Here is a 20262-nt window from a genome sequence, read left to right as displayed (position 1 = left end):
CCTAATGGATAATGGACACAAAGCACCTTTATAAGACTGAAGTTTCCACTTCAGGCTGTGTTGGGGCATACCAAACCCAGCCCTCAGAACAGCCTAGCAAACAAAAAAGACAGTTCAAAATGTTTGGACTTGATTACTTCATAAAGCAGTGAGAGGAAATAATATTACTTCGGGATCATTTACATCTGTCAAAATAAAAAGGATAACATAATTGTTCTTTTCTTTAGGTTAGAGACATGGATCCATCCAAAATCATCCACTTGTTATTGTAATACAACAGAGGATGATGTAGAACTCTGACTTCAACAAACACGATTGTTTTTCAGGGTCTGAATAAACTGAACTGACCTAGCATCAGCATTTAAAAAAATCAGTTAATAAATTAAAAGGTTCACTTTCACCTCTAAGGCAGAGAGTACAAAATCCCTCGCTCTATTTTACCAGAGTCCTGGTAGTGTGCCAGGATGATAGCTGAGCTTCTTGCTTTCTCAGGGGCTGACATTTCCTTTTTCTCTCTCTGTCCTTAAAAATCAATGTGTTCTACTGCTATTGTCAGTCACTACTGCTCCTTTTCATGCACTTATGCATACTTACAAAGCTGTGACAATCTGCTGGGGCACACTTGGACTTGTCACACAGAGGTGTGAGGCCCTGCCACATGAATCTTACTGCACCTGATACTTTGGGTGGATTTCAGTGTGGTAGTCAGTGGGCTCCAGTGAAGAGCAAGGGTGCAGAGGAGATATTTTCCACCCCTGTCCTCGCCAAGCACTCCTGGGAGAAAAATGTCCATTTGTGAGCAACACTGTCACCTGTGCTTTATGAAGTCTCTTCAGCTCCTCTTGTTTAATCAATTGTTTTGTCTCCTTCTCCAGTTTTCTTCTCCTTCTAAGAGATCTTTTAGCCTATAAAAGGGAAAAAAACAACACCAACACAACAACAAACAATCAAAGTACAAGTATGCCACCAAATGCTTCCACAAGCCCTTCCCAGAATCACAGTATCACTAAGACTCAGAGAGCTCTCTGGAGATCGTCTAATCCAACTGCCCTGCACAGAGCAAAGTAAGACACTGCAAGTTGCTTGGGCAACCTCACTGAAATGAAAATACTGGTGTAGGGAATATCTTCAAGCACTTCCCTATATGAGCTTTGAAACTTTACAGAGCCCTCTGCAACACTAAGCATGAAGTGTCTTTACCAATAGAAAGGTTCAAATGATAGGGAGGACTGTACACAAAGCAGCACTGCCTATGGCATGTGCAGACACTACGTACCTGAGGGAGAAGCCAGGCACAGGCAGTGAGAAGCACTGGAATAAGGAAACTCAACCCCACTGCTGGAGTAGAAAATTCAGTCTGAGGTGTGAATGCTGTCTCTGATGGTTCCAGTGAGTGTTACATGTAGAAACAGGTCTTGCAAAATCTAGCTGGTTTGATTGTAACTCACACCTGTGCAGTGCAATTGAAGAGAGCACGCACTGCAAGGCTGCTGGGGAAATGCTTCACCTTGCTCTTGGTCTAAGTTCTCTGGAAATGCTTCAAGGCTGTGGTTTTCTCACTCAGGAGGAGACAGGATGTATGGGCACAGTAGACAAGACTGCTGAAAAACTAACAGGCCAGGAAGCCACTAGCATTTTTTTCACAAAGTTTTATCAGTGAAAAACAGTGGCACTGGCTAAACAGAGGTACTTGGAGGTAACTTAGAGAGACAAAGTGAGTTGGGGGACTTCCATGCTGCCTCACAGTGCCAGACAAACTGTGGGTAGAGTGGGCAACAGTGGTACGAGGAAGAGAACTGAAAATGCTTATGTGCCATGAAATATTTCATATCTGAATGTCTTCTCTTAAAAATGAACTGAAGGTGCTCTAGGATAACAGAAACTTTAAACGCTGGTTGCGTTTGTTTACATTTGGTTACATTTGTTGATAACTTTTCCAAAATCTGCTCTGCTTCAGAGGGTTTCTGCAATCTCAGTGCATCCTTATCCAGCATCACAGGTGGGATATGCAGCCAAGCACTGTTGCACTTTGCTTTGCATTGCTTCCTCCAGAGCCGATCCTCTCCTTTTGCCCTCGAAAGGCAACAAATGAAAGGGCCACCTTAAACTATAACTTCCACTTACTTATATTCTCTCTGCAGAAAAAAAAGTTTGATGTTTATCTGATGAGCTAGTCAGGCAATAAAAGCTGCTTCTTCAGGTCAGAGTTGGGTATCAAGAGTTCACTGGTGATCTAAATCCATTGCTCCAGAAAGACACATGAGCTGTGTTAGGGCTGGGAGATGCCAGTGTACAGCACATCCTTTCCATGTATGTGGTCTGGGTGTGACTTTCCAGCTCATGTAGCCATGCTGATTAAAGTAAACACAATGTTTTTCATGCAATCTGCCTGTACTGCCTCACAAATGAAGTTGTATTTCCCCACGGGAAATCTGCATCTGTTTGGTTTAATTTTTTCAATGGTTTGCTTGTCGGGCTACATATTAAAGCCACTTATGAATACTGCTTCAAAGTGGTTTCAGTTAAACATGTCTGTTTGTCCAATTAAGACCTTCTCCATCAACACTAGTGTAACCTGGGGGAATTACAGATTCAAGGAGGAGAAAAATTTTCATGTTCATCTGTCACAGTTTTAGTGTATTTTACATCCATGGCATGTTACCCTCGGCGATAAAATGTTCCAATTCCCATTTAAAGAAATCGTGGAGTGCTTTAGAACAAAGTCATATGAATCTTAAATATAGTCCAACTGAGGAAATGTATTTTTGCTTCAAAGAAAAGGTTACCTTATATGTTAATGAACGCTTGAATTCAAATTCATCTTCATCAGAGGAAGAAGTAAAATACTCCGCAGTCTGTTTCCTGACAGGTGGAAGTTCACATCCTAAGTAGAGGGAACAAAGCCATTAAAGAGGCAAAAAATACCATTCTTTAACATATACAGACACTTTGCACCTGCCCCAGGTCCTAATCAGCAGCACCCAGAGCAATTTGGAAATTTGGCTCACTGCATTAATTGGATTTTGGTCACTGTCAAAAACCCTGCCTGGTATATCTTTTTTCTTTTTTTTTTTTTTTAGGTTTTTTTTTTGTAGACAAACAAATTAATTCCTTGAGCCCTCTCCACGTAGCATGCTGTTCTGAATGCATTCAACATTCATTAAAATGCATATCTGAAGTTAGCCATATTACCCAAATGATTGTGTAAGGTTCGCTATACAGTGTAATTGAATGCAAAAAGTCTGAGCCAGCTCTTAAACAAATTACCCTTATGTGGCTTGTAGCATCTGGCACCCATTTTTACTACATGACATCTGCTCAGTGTAAAATAGTTGGCGTCAGAATGTCTGGTCATAGAAAAAAATCACAAATGTAATCAGAAGCAAATGGACTACGAGAACAAGGCTTTATCACACAGCCTCATGCAACATAAATATTTAATTAATTATGTCTAAACAAACGTCACTTATTTTTCTGCTTTAGGAATATTATCACATCATTGAACTGTTGATTAAAATGCCATAATAAGTCAGGAAAATCCATACATCACAACAATGCATTTCATAAGGAAAACTCAAAGGCTGCCTGTAGAGGAAGCACGCTTTCAGAATTACAAATTAAATTACATTTAATTGCAGCAATTTTATAATGCCTGTTTTCCCAGCATCTTGTTTCAACTGGGTGTAAATATTTGAATTTCTTCTTAATTTGTCTAATTCATAGCTTCATTCTCTTTATTTAAGAAAATAAAACTGCTTTTGGAACATCTGTCTCTACACTTCAACCTGCTATAGGGTTAATGATTAACAGCTGGGCAACATCTTGGAAACGTACCTTATTTAAAGCCAGCATTTATTTATTTATTTTTATCTGCTAGGTATAACAGTTAGCTTTCTATGTGCAAGTTGCAATCAGATTAAAATCACTTCCCACTCGTTAAGTGGGAATGCTTCTTTCTTTTGCCTTCTCCTTCATCTCAGTCCTGAGATGGCATTTTTGTCTCAAACCCTGATTTAAAACCTGGAGCCAAGAAACATGTTCATCCCAGGAGGTAAAGCAATGAGAGCAAATCCAAGTAATTTGAGACAAAATTCTGATATTTCCCCCAAACATTTCATTTTTGGAAGCACCCAGTCCTTGCCTTCAGTGGAGCTGCAAGCTCAAAGGGTTTTTTGGCAGGCCAGCAGGGACAGCCAGCCTTGCCAGTGCAGGAGACAGAAGAAGGCATGGGCAGTACTGCATTCACTATTTCTTTTGAGGAGTTAATTCACCTATCTCGCATTTCTTTGTACAACCAAACTAGCACAGTAACTATCCTGCAGTCACACTGAGGGTGAAATCAATATATATCATAATATGCAATGGGCAAACCTTCTGGGGAGCCCCCGCAGTGCTGGCCATGCAAGCAATTACACGCTCCCTTTCTTCTCTCTGCTCTGGGAATAAGTGACGGCTTCTCCATGCTCTTCTCTTTGAGCAACATCAATAATTTAAGCAGTGTTACAAAGTCTAGAGAAAAAACAGACTGTTTTTTCTCTATATAAATATAGCAGAGGCACCCGCCTCTCCTCAGGTGTCTTTCTGGAACAGAGAGAGGATTGCTGACATCTCCAAGGACCTTCATCAAGGGTTATCTCATGAGCATGAGGACCTGGAATAAATTCATGTCCACAGCCTTGCCAATGCCTGTCAGCTAAGAGAGCCATGTGCTAGCACCTCGCTCTGCAGAGAAAAGCCATTTAAGCTGCTCCTAAACATCTAAACAGCCTGTAAAGGGATGCTGCATCCTGAGTCTTGGGAGACAGTGGCCACCAGAAGCAGCCTCCAGGGAGTTCACCACCTGCAAAGTCTCCAGGAAGGTGAGCCCTGGGAACCCACTCATACATGTTGTCCCATAGCCTGAGTTGTGTGTGTTGGGTTATGGCTTCTGTCCCACGCACTGCACGCATGTTTCACATCACCGGAGCTCTCCACTAATACAACATGGAAAACTGAAAACCTTGGTGCTCCAGAGAGATACCCCATAAACACACAGTGAATAGTGAAAAAACTGGAGTAAGGAAGGTGAGGTTTTGGCTCTCAGATGCATGGCACTGCCACATTTCAGGGTACAGAGTTAGTGAAACAGTGCCTTACTTCCAACAGTAAAGGGGCAGCCACTCTGTGTTCACCTCAACTATTTTTGCTTGGCTTCTTTGTTCCAGGAAAGAGCAGAAAAACATACTTGAAATTGTCCTGATTTCAACTTCAAGACAATAATAACGAGCATAGTAAGAAAATACTTCAATGAACAAACTGCTTTATGCAGAACTAGAAAAAAATCATTCTAATTTTGAAGAAACCACTGTTCTGTATTACAGCATCTACCTATTCTACTATAGATGCCCGAGCATTAAGCTTTTCACTTGCCTTTTTTCCAGAGGGGTGGAATAGGCAGAATTTCGCTGCCAGCTGTGGGAATTTGGACCAGGAATTTCCAGATAATGTTCTACTTAAGGCATTTTACATTAATTGCTCATTTAAATATGAAATTTAGAATTGGTGTAGTCAAATTAGATACAAGTAATTTCTCTCTTCAAATACATCAAGCCTTAAGGCTTGCTAGCCACTGAGAAGTTCTCAATGACATACATGTTTTCCAAATACTAACTCAGCTCTTCTTGTCTTTCTTTTTTCCTCCATTTCATTTCTTCAAAACAAGAGTTATTCTTCCCTTATTTCTGAAGAATTCAACCATCTACCTCCCTTCTAAATTAATCTATGTTATACTAGAGCTTTTCCTTCCCAGCTAACACGTCTTCGGATGGCCAAGAACAGTGAGCTATGTCTCATTATTCTTAATTCTTCATTAGAGGGGAAAGGAACAAACGTTTCTGAAATTTTTATTAAACCTTTCTCGCCTTATATTTAACAGTTACTAACAGGAGTGCCATCAAAAGACATTCCCAGCATGCCTAATGTACAGCTGTCAAGTCACAGGGAAGTCACCATTAATTGTTACTATTATTAATTGTAATTGGTTCTAACAGCAACACAGAATACAACTCAGAGTAGAAAGCTGAAGAAAGTCTCCAGTTCTTGATACTGGGGTTTGACATCCTCATGTCTGTGTGTTGTAAGATACAAGATGAACTATGTCTATAATGCTACAATTTCTTCTACAGCCAGTGCATTATAGCTTGGTAATCTAAGGGTGAGTCCCAAAGATACTTTGTTCTGGCCAAAGGGCCCTGCGCTGGATGCCATCAGTAGGAAAACCCTCACTGCATTCAGTAGGAGCATCTGGACTCACGTACAGTACTTTTGCAAATCCCTCTCAATATCCAGGCTACTAGTTTTTCTGAAAACCTGAGGTTCTCTGGAGAGGGAAGTGTCATAAAGACACGTTGAGAAGGTTACAGCTTCAGTAGGAGGAGGAGGCCGACTGCTGACTGTCCTGGAGATTTACAGAGGAAGACCCACTGCAGAAGTTATGCACATCACAGCTCACCTCTGCTTCCTGGAAGAATTCTGTGTCACACTAATGACTGTGGTTTAACTACACTGAAATTCTTGAAACAGGAGCTATTTTTATAGCAGAATTTTTATAATGTTACATTAATCTGTTGGCTTCCTATGTAAATGTCCAGGATTTGCATATTTTTATAAGGTTACAGGAGTTAATCATGGCCCTTGAGTACATCAGTGTTTTACAGAAGAGAAAGGCAAAAGGACACATCTCTTAGGACACTGGTGTCCCAAGCCAGATAGGAATTTGCATCAGGTAGGAGATGAAAGAAAGGCAAGAAGAAATCAAGGGCGATTTGGCTCCAGACCTCTGCTTTTCCAGAGATTTTTCTTGGGATCTCAGACATGTAATTCAATCTTCTAGCATTCCCTAAAACATGAAATCACTGAAATTAGAGTGTCCTAGCTGACACAAATATTGCAAACATTTTCAATTGTACAAAGATGCAATAATAGGAACTGTGCACAAGACTATTTGCAAATAATCCCCTTTCAATCTAAAAGTGCACAAAAATAGCAAAGTGAGTTCATAATATGTTTAATCTTTTTTTTTTTTTAATCAGTTGAACCAGTAATTCTGCTTAATTAAATCAGCTATGTAAACAACAAACAGCCATAAATTGAGTTGCAATAACTCTCATCTACTCTGAAGGATAATTCTAAAAATGTTTTCATGCAACTTCTACTCTAAACCCTGTATCTCACTGCAAACATATCTGACAGCTGGCTACTGCATACAGCCATCAGCAAGAGAAGGCAGATGCTATAGTAACTGCACCTCTATTATACAAACTGGCTTGTTTTGTTTCTCTCTAAGTTGTTTTGTTGTTGTTGTTTCTGTGGTATTAAAGATTTTTAATACCTATAAGTAAAACAGGCCTTTGGCTGTTACTTTTCTTTAAGTTTCAAAAGGGCAAATGGGCTTAAAGGAGATCAGTTAGCCACCAGACTGACCAGTTTTATTGATCAAAGAAGAACACCTGGCTGTTTGGGGACACCTGTGTATTCAAATAGGATTTTTTTAAAAAAACAATTTCTCATTGAAATCAGTGCATGAATTCCCACTACTTTAGTAAGGAGAAATAACTCTTATAAAACAGCCAGAAAGCCTTTAAATCAGCTCTGGATAAGAAGCTGAGATTACTCATATGGAAGATGTAACTTCAGGAGTAAGCTTGAATGACAGGCAATCTGCTGCTGAGTAATTAAGATCTCTTTTTCATCATGCTGAGTTTCAGTTGGTGGCTGAACAGTTGGCAGGAGATGACAGAAGGTAGGAATACAGTTTTAGATTGGGCAGACATCTGGGTCTGAAATGCAGAAGTCAACAGCACACGGAAGACATCTGGACATGTATTTGCAGATGAAGTAACAGATAAGGCATAGGGAAAGATGAGCAACATAACATAGAAGTAATCGTGTGGAGTGGGACTGAAGGTCCTTCTCGTCTCTTTCCAACAGTGGATGTCTAAAACAGCACCATAAACACTGGGCAGTCGTGTGTGATTTGTCCCCTTAATAACTCACCCAGCCTTCAAGCACGTTTTCAGTTCAGGAGCTCGCTGAACTGAATGTGGTTTCTACACACTTGGTTAATCCTCAGTGGATTTCTCTTCAATGAGCTTCTCCAGTCTCATCTCAATCCCAGGGACTTTTATTACTCAGCTCATTCTTTGGCTCCACAACCAACATCCCATCGAGGGAGAAATCAGCAGAGTAATGAAAGACCAAGCATACTTGCACAGAACAAGACTGTCTGGCCCTGAATAAGACAGAAAAACACTACTGAAAAGAACCAAGAGGAATATAAGCCAAGTCTCATTAAAGTGTTCCTTTTTTTCCTTTAAAGAAAATAAATTTTCTAAGATCAATGGTAAACTGTAAAAATAAAAATCAAGATTTGTAACATAGGCCAAAACTCATCAGCAGTTCATGACTGAGATTTGCCAAGCCTGGGCCTCAGACAAGTGCCAGTATGAGACAAGCTACATTTCAGAGTAGAGTGCTCTCTACTAATTTGACTTTCCCAAAGTATGAATGTTTGAAAAAGTTCAAGGGGCTGCAGTGTCGAAATGTTGAAGATGCCAGATTCCTGGGCAAATGGCTAGATCTCCAAGCTGCATCTTTTTCTTCTGAATAGAATTTGCAATGCTCATATTCAGTGACTAATAATTTAATAATTCCTCTTTCGGCTTGCACAGCAGAAGAATGCAGCACATTATTAAATCATCATGTCTTCAAAAATTTTCAAATGCAAATAAAGCACAGTATTGTTCAAACCTAACAAGAATCTTTTCCATTCTTGTAGGAATTGAATGTATCAGTTGTTGTAATATATTTGGTTAAGAACAAGTCAACTTGGCTTAGAGTACAGGTGATGACTTGGTATAGATTCAGAAAAAGCTTTTCATTTAAGACCATAGGGTGACAAGTGTGAATAGTACCAAAACTTTGTGGCCTCGGGGCAGCCCTTAGCATCCTCTGGCTTAATGGGAAAGTGTGGTTTTGCAAGTTGCAAGATAAGGAGGCTCAAGACTCTGATCTAAAAGTCCATGAATGAGAGCCCAAGTTATTCTGTCAATTTCAGTGAGTATCACAAAGGGGTCTGGCAGCTCAAGGGGAACATTTCAGCAACTTCTCATACGCTCCATTACTTGTACAAGTATTTTACATACAGATCGTTATTTTCATGCTGAATGTGGGTTACAATTTCATGAAATAAGGCACAAGTAAGAATGCCAATCAAATTCAACAGGTTATGGAGCTAGACAACTGCAGCCTTCTGTGGAGGGCTGTTGGAAAGATGGATTTTGGAAAAAGGCAGGTGCATCTCTCTTACCTCTTATATTTTACACTGTGTTGCACTTAATTCTTTCTCAGCCTACACTCAGATTACACCAGTTGTTCTTGGTCTGACATCAGTATTTCTTAACCTTATCTGCAGTTTCAATATTAAGCGTGCTCTTGCAAGAAAACATGAAAATAGATGGCTTTAATAACTTGCAAATAGGTCATAGCAGGTCAGTAAGGTGCTATCTCCTCTCAAGAAAAGGAATGGGGGACATTAATGACATCACAACACTCCCAAAGCATGCCTTCAGATTGGTCACTGCGACAGTAAGCAAGATTAAAGGGACATCTGCAGCAAAGCTTCTTACTGCAGTCCAATTGTTTCAGTGCCTGAGCTTCTCATGCAGAAGGTATCAAACATACTCCACATTGCACTCAGTGTCATGACAGCAACTGCTCTGCACACCATCCCATTCTGCTCTACTGCTCCTACTCCAGCATGTTTTCCTGTTTCAAATATACATCTGAAGTAAGCAAACATGGGTCCAGCATGCTGTGCACTGCTTGCATATTCACCTTACTTCTGGCAACAGCTTTAAACCAGAAGCAACTCCAAAACCTTAAGGAAGATTTATTAAGCCTTCCTACGTAGACAGTAAATATAAAAGAAACATAAAACATGACAGCAGATCAACCTTATAAATGTTAAGTGCTAGGAATAAATAATCCCACTCAGTTTCTCACCTGTGGAAGGATAATGTAGCCTGTCTTCTGCAGAATGGTCGTTCATGAAAGGCAGAGATGACATGGAGAAATTCCCTTCTCTTTCACAAATCTTACTTCTTAGTCTCTCAAAGAGTGAAAGACTACCCTTCTGTGCAGAGTCATGCAGGCTGTCCTTAGGGGTGTTCCAGGGTTCCTGAGATGAAGCAAGAGGGTACTTTTCATTACAGATTAATACATCATCCTTGGGAGCCACTGAAGGAGTTTCATTAAAAGTAAACTTTTCTAGGAGTCCTGGGACATCCTCCATCCTAGTGCAAGTTGGTTTCTGAGGTATATTAGGAGTCTTGGAAGGCCTGCTGTGAGGACTGTAGACTGGGAAGGACACGTCCTTAGTGTCACTTGGAGATCTCTCTTCAGAGCTGGCAGAAAACTTAGAAGCACTTGAGAGAAGGCTCCCACATCCTAAATGTTCTCCTGCCTGCTTCCTTACTTGAAGCTCCTGTAGCTGACTGTTACTTGCTCTGTTGTTGTTAGTGTTCTTATGGCCAAGAATACTAGGGAAGCTGAAAGAAGCTTGTTCTGAAGAGGCTTTGGTTTTGCTGTCCGAATCCTGCTTTAGTCCTTCTGGAGATGAAGTTAGAGGTTCCAAAATGGACCTCCTGATCGCATTGGCAATGAGCCTCAGTGGTGATTTTGGCTGGCCAGCTGAATGCTCCTTGGCAGTTTTGTCTGGACTCCTCAGAGCATCTTTCATGTCAACTGGCAAAGCTGGTGGCACATCATCTACAAATAAGAGAGGCACAGGACAACCAGATGGCTTGAAAACACCTCTTCTCCATTCAGTATTCTTCTCCTTTGAAATCCCCAACATTTTTTTGTTTTGACACTGCAGTGTGGTTCCACCTAAGTACACCCCATTTGAATCATACATAGCTTGTTGTTCCGTGCAAAGAACCAGCCTTTTTTTTGCTTCCTTTTGCTCTTGCTCAAGCTTTTCTTCTAGGTGCCTTGTATTTTTCTCATCTTTTTCTTTCAGATGCAGAGATGACATCACTTTCGTATTCCCATTAAAATCTTCTGATTCAGAGGTATAACTCTTTTTTACTTCATTCCAGCCCTGGCCTGTATATCTCCCAGTGTCACCATCTGTATCTTCACACTCAGAAAAACCAGCAGCCCGTGCCCCATTCCCAGGAGAGATCTGTGGAGAACCTTTGACCTTGCTCTGAAATGGACAACGAGGCACGTGGGGATGGACATCTTGAGGCCTCTCTCTGGCTTTTCTTTGGAATTCAGGGCTGTAGGGTTTGACATGTCCCCTCGTAACTTCTGGTGGTTTCTTGTAAGAAGCCAACTGTCAAATGCGTGAACAAATAAAATTGTGCCAGTGGAAAAAACACAGCCTAGAGCATCTTTTATGTAATACTTTAATCAATTTCAATCTAAACATAATACTAGAAATTAATTTTCATGTTTACTGTGTACATCCACACACAAACATATGTAATTGACAATAAACTAAAAGGTTTTTTTTCCATAAAGGAATAATATTGCTCTAAGAGTGGAGAACTGATGCTCTACTGGAAGATTTAATAGCCTACAAGTAATGTAATTCATACTAAGAACCTGCCATCTCTTTATGAATTGCCTGTAATGTTTTTCTTGGAAAGAAAGAGACCTAAATATGAGAAAATAACCAAAAGTGAATCTGCTCTATTCTCCTGTGTGCATTTCTGTTGCATCATGTTGGAATTTACAGAAAGCACATGTGGCCATAATCCATTCTCTCCAACTGCTTTTATAATACTGCATACTCAGATAATGCAGGTTGGAATGAATGAAGCGACCCAGAAATAAATGTAAAATGTAAGATGGTAGTTTAAACAATTCAATTAGTTTTCTTTTATGATGATTTTTCTTTTGGTTAAGACTTAAATTTATTATTCCAAACACTGAAATCTTCTGCTGTTGATAGTAACAAGAATAAGTGTCTACTTTACTAAGCCAAAAGACCAATTCTAGAGATTTTTTTAACTTTTTAGAAGTGGGCCATTTTATCTGCAATGCTGTATGATTACTATTGGCTAGAATACTTAATGTCTGTTTCCACTTCTGTGCCAGACTCCCAAATTCATATGGGTATAGCCAATAATCAGACTTTTCAATTTCTAGACACACAGGAAGGTAATAGTGACTACCCTCTACTTCACAGCTGTGTTTGATGACTGAAATGAACATTGGCCAGGCTCTCAGATAAAATGTGATAAACAACAATAAACACACAAACGCCTTCTTAAATTCTCTTGTAAGAGCAAGACAAAGGCTTTCAAGTACTGCACCACGAGTGGAAGCTGCAGTATGGTCTCACCCCTCCTTGTGAACAGCAACCAGACAGCACTGTGCTGCTCTGCTCTCGTGGGACATTTCCTTCCTGGCCCTATTGTCCCAGACCAGAATGCAGCTGGCACCGTGGATGTAGAAGACTTGATTTCTTTTTTATATAATGCAGAGCCTGAGGTCAAGCAATTCCAATCACTTCTGATCCAAGAGCAAGCACATCAGGCTACGACACATAGGACATGGCCTGGCTCCAAGTTGCAAGGGGGACTGACTGGGCTCTGCTTAGGAGTGTTGGGTACTACTGCTGCTGCAGTGCCAAAAGCAGAAAATACAAAGAGTACCCTAAGCCTTGAAGTAAGATGAAGATGCTGTGAGAGGTATGGAGTCAAGTGCCTACTGCAAATTAGGAAAAGGCATCTTCTGCCCAATGGATGCAAGCAGTAAACATTAGAGATGGGCACTCTAAGGGCTAAAATACCACACTAAAATACCCCAGTTTCCAGTGCTAGGCTCTCCTGGCCAGCACTATGTAAGTCTTTACTTGGTGTCTTACCGTGGTTCTCAGATTTGCTCTGCCTCCCATCAGAGAGACAAAGCAATGGAGGTTACATTTAAGTGACCTGGGAGTGATACCATCTTACCCTCTCACTGCTGACATACAGTTTTTGGCCAATATGTATCACATGAAGACCCACTTCCTGTCCAGACCTAGGAGATTGTGCACAGACCAACAGCCAGCTCCAGAGCACTGAGGATCAGAGATTTGGGGTTTGCTCTTTGGGATGAAACTGTGGCACAAAACAAATCTCAGTGGCAACTAAGTCGTGTGCTGTGAGAGAAAGGCAAGTTGGAGATGCCTACATGTGGGCTGACATAACACATTTGTATCCAAACCTCAGGACAACCAAAGTCTTACACAGGAAGAAAAAGTGACTTTGCCACATGATTTGGGAACGGTTATCTCAATCAGAGCATCAAAATATTTTCCCTGTGTATAACAAAAGTATAACTCCAACTTTAGTTGCTGACTGTGAGGACCAAAACAATCTGAAATCGCAGAGGACACTCAGCCTGCTGAGAGCAAACGTCCCAAGAGTAGTTAGGCTTGTGCTGCTCTGTTCAGTTCTCCTTCTTACCTGTGCTTGGGGGTGATCCTCTCCAAGACTGCTTTGACAGCTGGCTGAGCTGTCCTTCCAGCGTAGCCCAGGCTTCTTGTTAGCCAGTAGAGGGAAATCTGCCAAAGACACACATTTTTACCTTTGTATTCATATTATTTTTGTCTTAAATAAAGTTCACAATTAAAGAATGACAGTAAAAAGTTAGAGTCATCTGGATACAGTTTTACCCTGAAGAGCTGACCTGTAGTAATCAAGTTTATAGCCTCTCTTGCACACTATACATAATACATGTTGACATTTTCAGCAACTAACCTGACTTTTTTCTACTTTCTTTCTGAATGAAGTGAAACAGCCTTTCAGTAATGGGGAACTTTCTTATAAAAGTCAGCCCTCTTAAAAGAGCTTTCAGACATTCAAAACAGAGACAAAACAACCAGCTACTTCTGAAGCCTTGGTTAGTTCTGAGAAACAAAGAAAAGTAGGTAAGTTCTGAGAGGGATGGCCATCTGAACACAAAAGTCATGAGAAAGGCAATCACCTACAAGCAGTAAGGGCAGAAAAAATTCTTCAGTCTCTTAAGTCAGGCCAAAGAGCAGCATGTTGGCTCTTCTAGGATGAGGCAGAATAATTAACTGCCAAAGGTCTGGAACCTAAACTGCCACTGGAAGAAGAGGCAGGTAAGTAACTTGCATCTGGAGTCAGCAGATCTAATATTTGTGTGTGTGAGAAATGGACATAATAAATAGCCTTGGGATGACAGAAAAGTAAGGCTGAGCCAAGATAATCCCATGTCAAGTTTTGATGTGACAGGTATATTTATAGCTGAATTATTAACTCCAAAAACCCAGCTATTAGTTCCAAAACAAAGGCTCCCAGTGCAAACACTGGTTCTTCTATACAGAAATTAAAAGCTACAACAGGACAAAAACAACACACAGAATACTGTTCCTGCATATGGACTTCAGAAAAGGAAAGCCACGGAAAGAGCCCAAATTTCCTTTCCTCTTGGTGTTTTACCTGTATGTTCCCAATCTTGATGCAAGTTGTTAATGCTCAGTCAAGAAGTGAGAGAGATGGTGAGCTGGAGTTCATTAAAGCACTCCCATAGGGACCAGCAACAAGGAGCTGAACTGAGACAAATCCAGCTTTTGTCACCCAATTAAAAAGGATACCACAACTCTGATCTGCAGCCAGTCTTGCTATATCTTTTTGCAATGAGTTTTCTAGACAGGGGGAAAAGGGGAAAGAAAAAGGGGAAATAGACCTTTCAAATAATTCCAGATATTCAGAGCCCAGTAGTAGTGTTCTAAAAAAACACCTACAAAACCTGGGCTCCTCCATTTTCACTTTCACAGAGTATCTCATCCTGCCCCAGTTCTTACTTTCCACTAACAACATGATTTCCTTTCCCTTCACCACATGTCCCAGGACATCTGCAGATCTGTGACCTTCCTGTCCCATTCAGCTCTGCAGCTGATGGAGATCTTCCTGCAGTTCCTAGGTTTGCCCTAGCCAGAGGATGTCCTCCCCTGGTCTCCCCAAGGCACTTGGTTGTGAGATTGGAGAAAGAAGCTGCACTCCAGCATGGCTTTTCCATTACCACATACAACAGAGGAAATAGCTTTTCTCCTTTCTGCAGCCCCAGGGCTCTGTGGGACAGCAGCATCTCCCATAGCAGCTCCTGCAGAGGTGAATGACAGGGCCTGTACATGCGAGAGTATCACTTCACACAACGTCCTAGCTCATTGTGCAGAGATAATTGAGTTATTCCCAGTGACATGCTGAACCTACATTTGCAGCTTAACATTCAAAACATGATTTAAAAAAAATAAATCAGTCTCTAGGGCATTACAAAAATCTGCTTGGCACAGAGGCTCCTCACTGTGACCAAGATAACAAATGAGAGTGCAGCACTGTCTATGGATGCAAGACGGGGATTACAGATTCTGAAAGGTAATATCCTGTCCTGAATCTTTGGCCAATATAGAAATGACACCAATTTCCTTTCCTTGGCGGCATACCTCATGCTGTTTATGAAACATATGTGTTTTGGGAAGTAAGTCTGAAGAAGAGACAGGTTTCTCTTTAATGTGACTGATGATCATATGAATTGTCGTAACTAAATATTAAGTGGATTAAATATAGAAACTATGACTTACAGTGTTCCCCCAGAGAGTAAAAATTGCCTTTATTCTGTTCCAGTATATGCGGAATGTACTTTACACCTCATTTTAAAAGCATACTGGAAGTTCAGACAAATTCATGTAGTTTGTAGCCTTCCTCTCAAAGACTTCTGGCTCCCCCTAGAGCCCTTCGGAGGCACAAGATGTTTTAATAAGACAACGGGAAGAAAAAAATTGGCAAAAAAAAAACAACCCAAAGTAATACAGTTATTGACAACCTGAAAATGAATCAAAATTAATGAATGAATCGCTCTCAGAGAGAGTCCTTCCCCGTGCCTCAGGGTGCAGTTAATCCCAGGGAACACAGCCCATCCTGTTTTTTCTGTTTGTCCTTTTGCCACAGCTGCCTCTCTGAGGACAGCCTGTTTGGAGGGATGTTGAGCTTGGTGAGAGTATCTTCAGATTAGTCCCCTGAGCCATCTGCTGAGACTTAGTGAGTTATCCCAGACATGTGGCACCAGAAAGGACCACGAGGTCTGTAGTGGCAGCATTTATGTGCAGCTGAAGATATCAGACATTATTATGAAGCTGGTGCCAGAACACGAGAGATGTATCTTTTGTTTGTTTGGTTGTTTTTTTTAGGCATAAAGTTCTTCCCACGATGGATACCTGCAAATTATCAGTTTTACAGTTCAGGTTGTCAGTGCTCCAGTCTAACAGACAGAATTGTTTTAGGAGATGTTGGTAAATGCACCCAGCTCCCATGCCAGTATCAGCAGTCCTGCAGGGAGAAGAGCTGCACTGAGGCGGCTGGCTGGCCCTGCTACAAACAGCGGCGGTTTGACTGGGGAGGGCTGGGCAGCCCAGAAGGAAGATTGCTTAGACACAGCCCTGGATGCAAGGAATGACCGCCCCGAGATTCAGAGGTGAACTGCAGACAGACCTGATTGCTACTGAACTCAGCACGTTCCTGTTTGAGTGCCATGGGCAGAGAAGGTTCAGCCCAAATCACACAGAACTGTCAGAAGAGAACCAGTAACGCTGGTTTCTTAATTATCTGGGTGCTACAGTGGTAAATGAATAGGAGATGTAATATGAATTAGACATGGAGAAATAAATGCTGTGTGGCTTCCCTTATTAGTCATAAAGACAGAAGCAATCAAACAAAAGGAGAATTTGATCTTTTCAGGACAAGAAAGTGGAAATAAAATATCTGCTGAGTTTTAGTCTAGCCTCCTCACCTTGCAACTCCAATTCACAATTTCTAAAGGAAAGGAGATGAAGAAACAGACATTTACGAGGAAGGATACAGGATGCAGTGCAAGTAAGAAGCAATTGCTTCGTAGGCTGTACTTACTCGTTTGGATTTTTCTCCTCCAACTCTGATACTTATTTAAGGCAGTGGAGTGGAAGCTGTTGGCTCTCTGGAGCACTGAACAGAAGCAGAAAAGAGACATCAGCTCACCCCAGCACGGGGTCGGCCGGGAGGGGGCACTGCGGGGCTGGAAAGGGCCGCGGTGCGCGGGGCCACGGGGTCTCTGCCCTCGAAACAAGGCCTCCTTATTCAGGAGTCAGTTTAAAATGCCGTGCAAAATCCCCTTATTTGGTTCACTTAAAAATGCACACACGGGGGTGGTGGGAGGCGGGAAGGAATGAATGCTGATGGCTGTTTACTGCAGTAAAAATCATCTTCCAGCTCTTCCATCGCAGCAGAAGGCTCCTCACACAAAGCAGGAAGCCTTTGAGGGCTGCCCAAAGCCCTGGACAACAAGTCCGAGGACCTGGATGCTTGAGCACCACATGCACCTCTGGTATAAAAACCCACCAGGGATGCTTAGAACACTGGTGTTTAACGTAACTCTTTCATTTTAAACACACAGTGAAGTCAGAATCACCACTGCTCAGGAACATGTAATATCTGACATAAAAGTTGTTTTCAAAATAGCCTTTTCCACGTGGAGAAGAGCAATAACAACAAATGCAATTAAAAAGCCCCAAGCCCCATCAAGTTTCTCAGGGTCCCAGTCATGAGCTATCAGTGCATGGGATGAGCTGACAATATGGACATAAGTTCATACCAAACCAGTTCCCCTGGCTACACCTGTATATGCTGACTGGAGAGCTGCTCCCCTGCTCCACCTGCACACTGCACCAGCACAGCCGCCCTTGCCCCAAAGTGCCGGACAGCCCGAGGGCAGGCCTGTGCCCATGGACCGCTGCTGCTAACTCAGGAGGGTGTGCAGCCACTCCTGGCAGAGCTCTGGAGACACTTGCTGAGGCAGCAGGTTCTCCACAGATCCGACACATCATCACAAGGCCCTAAAACATGGCAGTCCTTGCCACAGAGGCCCGAACTCCGGCTCCAGGAAGGAGTTTTCCCCTGGAAGCAGACTGCCCCTAAAACTCTCAACTGCCCCCCCACCAGTTCTATCCTTTCCCTCAGTGTGCTTTCTGTGGACATAAATAGTTCAAGCAGCTATATATAAATATAAATGAACCAAACAGAGCAGAGCTTTCTACTGCTTCCAAAAATTGCCCTTGCTTAGTTAATGTCACAGATATGGTGTAGGCTGCTAAAAACACCCCCAGGTCTTAGCAGACGGACAGTGCTCACCACCCCACAGGCTGGGTGTGAGGTGCTACTGCCTCAGGTGTCCCAGAAGCACTGTGTTTGGTAGTGCCTTGCAGCAAACTGTATGTGTTTGGGTGCAACTCAACCAAAATAAATGTTATGATTCAACTAATGAGTAAAAAAGAAAGGAATGTGCAGAACGGGGCACCCAAAAGGCGTAAATCCTCCAAAGTGAAGACATCATTTAAGAATACAACCTGGCCACATCACTGGCAGCAGCTTCTCCTTCACAATCTCTCCCTTCAACCCTGATTTCAGCTCCCCAGGTGTGGGAGATGCCACTTACCATCAATGACTTTGGATGCCCTGTGGCTTTCCTCTGGTGCCATGGGGCTCCTGGCAAGCAATGTCCAGCGGCGCGGGGGGCTTGGGCAGGCGGGGGGCTCCAGCAACGAGGTCTGTCCTTCACTCACCTCAGAGCTGGAGGAGTTGCCATTAAAATCAGATTCCCCCTCAGAGCTAGGGAGAAGAGGAGAGAAAGAAAAAGAGATGGGCAGTTCAGAAGACACACTGAATGCAGGTGTTCATTTCCCCTTCTGTGCAACATGCACCAGCATCAGCACTGACAACTGTGTGGCCTATAGAGAAATAGAGGTTTTGCAGTCAGAGCTGGCATCTTAATTTTGCATTTTTTGTTGTTATTACTGCAGCCCTGTAGTTTACTGTAGATGCAACACAGCTGACAAATCCACGCTCCTGCAATATCTCTGCTATCCAGATTCAGACCCAGGATTGCTGCGTTCAGCAAAGAACCTGGAATTCACCTGCTGCAGACAGCCTTGGCTTCAGTACATCAGTTAGCCGTGGGACAGCGCAGCAAGTGCAAGGAGTGGCCAGAGGTGAACATAATTAAAAGTATGCCACACAAACACCCAGAGTGACACACACATTGTGACCTTGCCTCTGGGTGGGAGAATGACCTTTGCAGTCAATTATTAGTCTTTTTTTTTTTTTCTTTTCCCCAGTAATTAGAGAATTTCTTTAATCTCTCAAAGCCAAATTGTAGGGAGTGTGCACTTTCAGGCCTTCTGATGTTGCCACAATCCCACCACCATAAATAAGTGTGCCACCATGCAATTCAGCCTATTTTTAATGAAAACAATGTTGCTAAGTTAATTCTTAGATTTATTGTGATGACTAGTAGTTCCACTTGAAAAAGAAGAGCTCATGCCCTCTTATGTTAGCATGATGGGAGGAGAAAGCTGTTTCATATTTATGTAGCATTCACTGCCTTGTAGAAAGCAAAGATTAATTACAACAGCCCCAGGACAGAGCCCACACAACAAAGGAAGACGTGCTAAAGGAGGGGCTGTGGATGGAACAAAACCTCTGTGGTTGGCTCAGGCTGGGCAGCAATTTCTGATAACTTGAGACTGTGTCACTCATGACCAGTTCAAATATTGGCTGCAGACATTCTGAAGCTGACGTATACATGGTATACATAGCAGCCAGCCCTGTACACCTGCTTCACCCAGATCCAACTGGCACAGCGAGAGCTGAAGGGTTAGCAAGTTCCCTGTGATGGTTATACTATATACACTTAAATACATCCTATATTTATATATATGCACACACTTCTTCATATATGTAAGTCTTTGATAGTTGAGATTGCAAGATTCTACACTGAGATTGGGCAGAGCACCACACAAAAGAAAAAGACATACAATGAATGCTGATAGGTACATTTCTATTTTAAAGTGCAAAACATCTATTTCCCTTGGCTGGCAATGTCATAAGTGCAGTAGAATGAGGCTTGTCCTTTGAGCTCTGCTTGATAGGCAGTCATTATCCACAAACACTAAAGCTTGAACTGAAAGCTGTTTGACCAAGCCGGTCATTTTTCTGGCTACATGCTCTGTCAGACCTTGCAATGCCATTTGTCACTTGCTATTTCATTCGCCCGGCCTTTTTAGGCAATGGCTCGCTGGCTGGAGCAGTAAGAGCACATGGTCACTGAAGGCAGTGCAGGAGGCTGATCTCAGGGGTTCTGACACACACCGTTTCAGTGACAAGAGCAGTGTCACCC

At 42.1% G+C, this 20262-nt stretch overlaps 1 protein-coding gene across 1 annotated transcript in view; it reads right to left on the bottom strand.

The window, feature by feature from the left end:
* Positions 1-20262, bottom strand: part of MICAL2 (microtubule associated monooxygenase, calponin and LIM domain containing 2) — a 120532-nt gene that overhangs the window by 9487 nt on the left and 90783 nt on the right. Inside the window, exons 28-33 of the mRNA XM_042881844.1 lie at positions 18523-18695; positions 16962-17036; positions 13500-13597; positions 10042-11377; positions 2787-2884; positions 813-905 (exon numbers count right to left, since the gene is read on the bottom strand). Of these exons, the coding sequence (XP_042737778.1) occupies positions 813-905; positions 2787-2884; positions 10042-11377; positions 13500-13597; positions 16962-17036; positions 18523-18695 (1873 nt within the window). The remainder of the gene's footprint in view (positions 1-812; positions 906-2786; positions 2885-10041; positions 11378-13499; positions 13598-16961; positions 17037-18522; positions 18696-20262) is intronic.

This window comes from Lagopus leucura, unplaced genomic scaffold (assembly GCF_019238085.1).
Source record: "Lagopus leucura isolate 7727_CA_CO unplaced genomic scaffold, USGS_WTPT01 Super-Scaffold_100033, whole genome shotgun sequence".
NCBI classification, from domain to species: Eukaryota; Metazoa; Chordata; class Aves; order Galliformes; family Phasianidae; genus Lagopus; species Lagopus leucura.
This window is presented reverse-complemented; position numbering and strand designations above follow the sequence as displayed.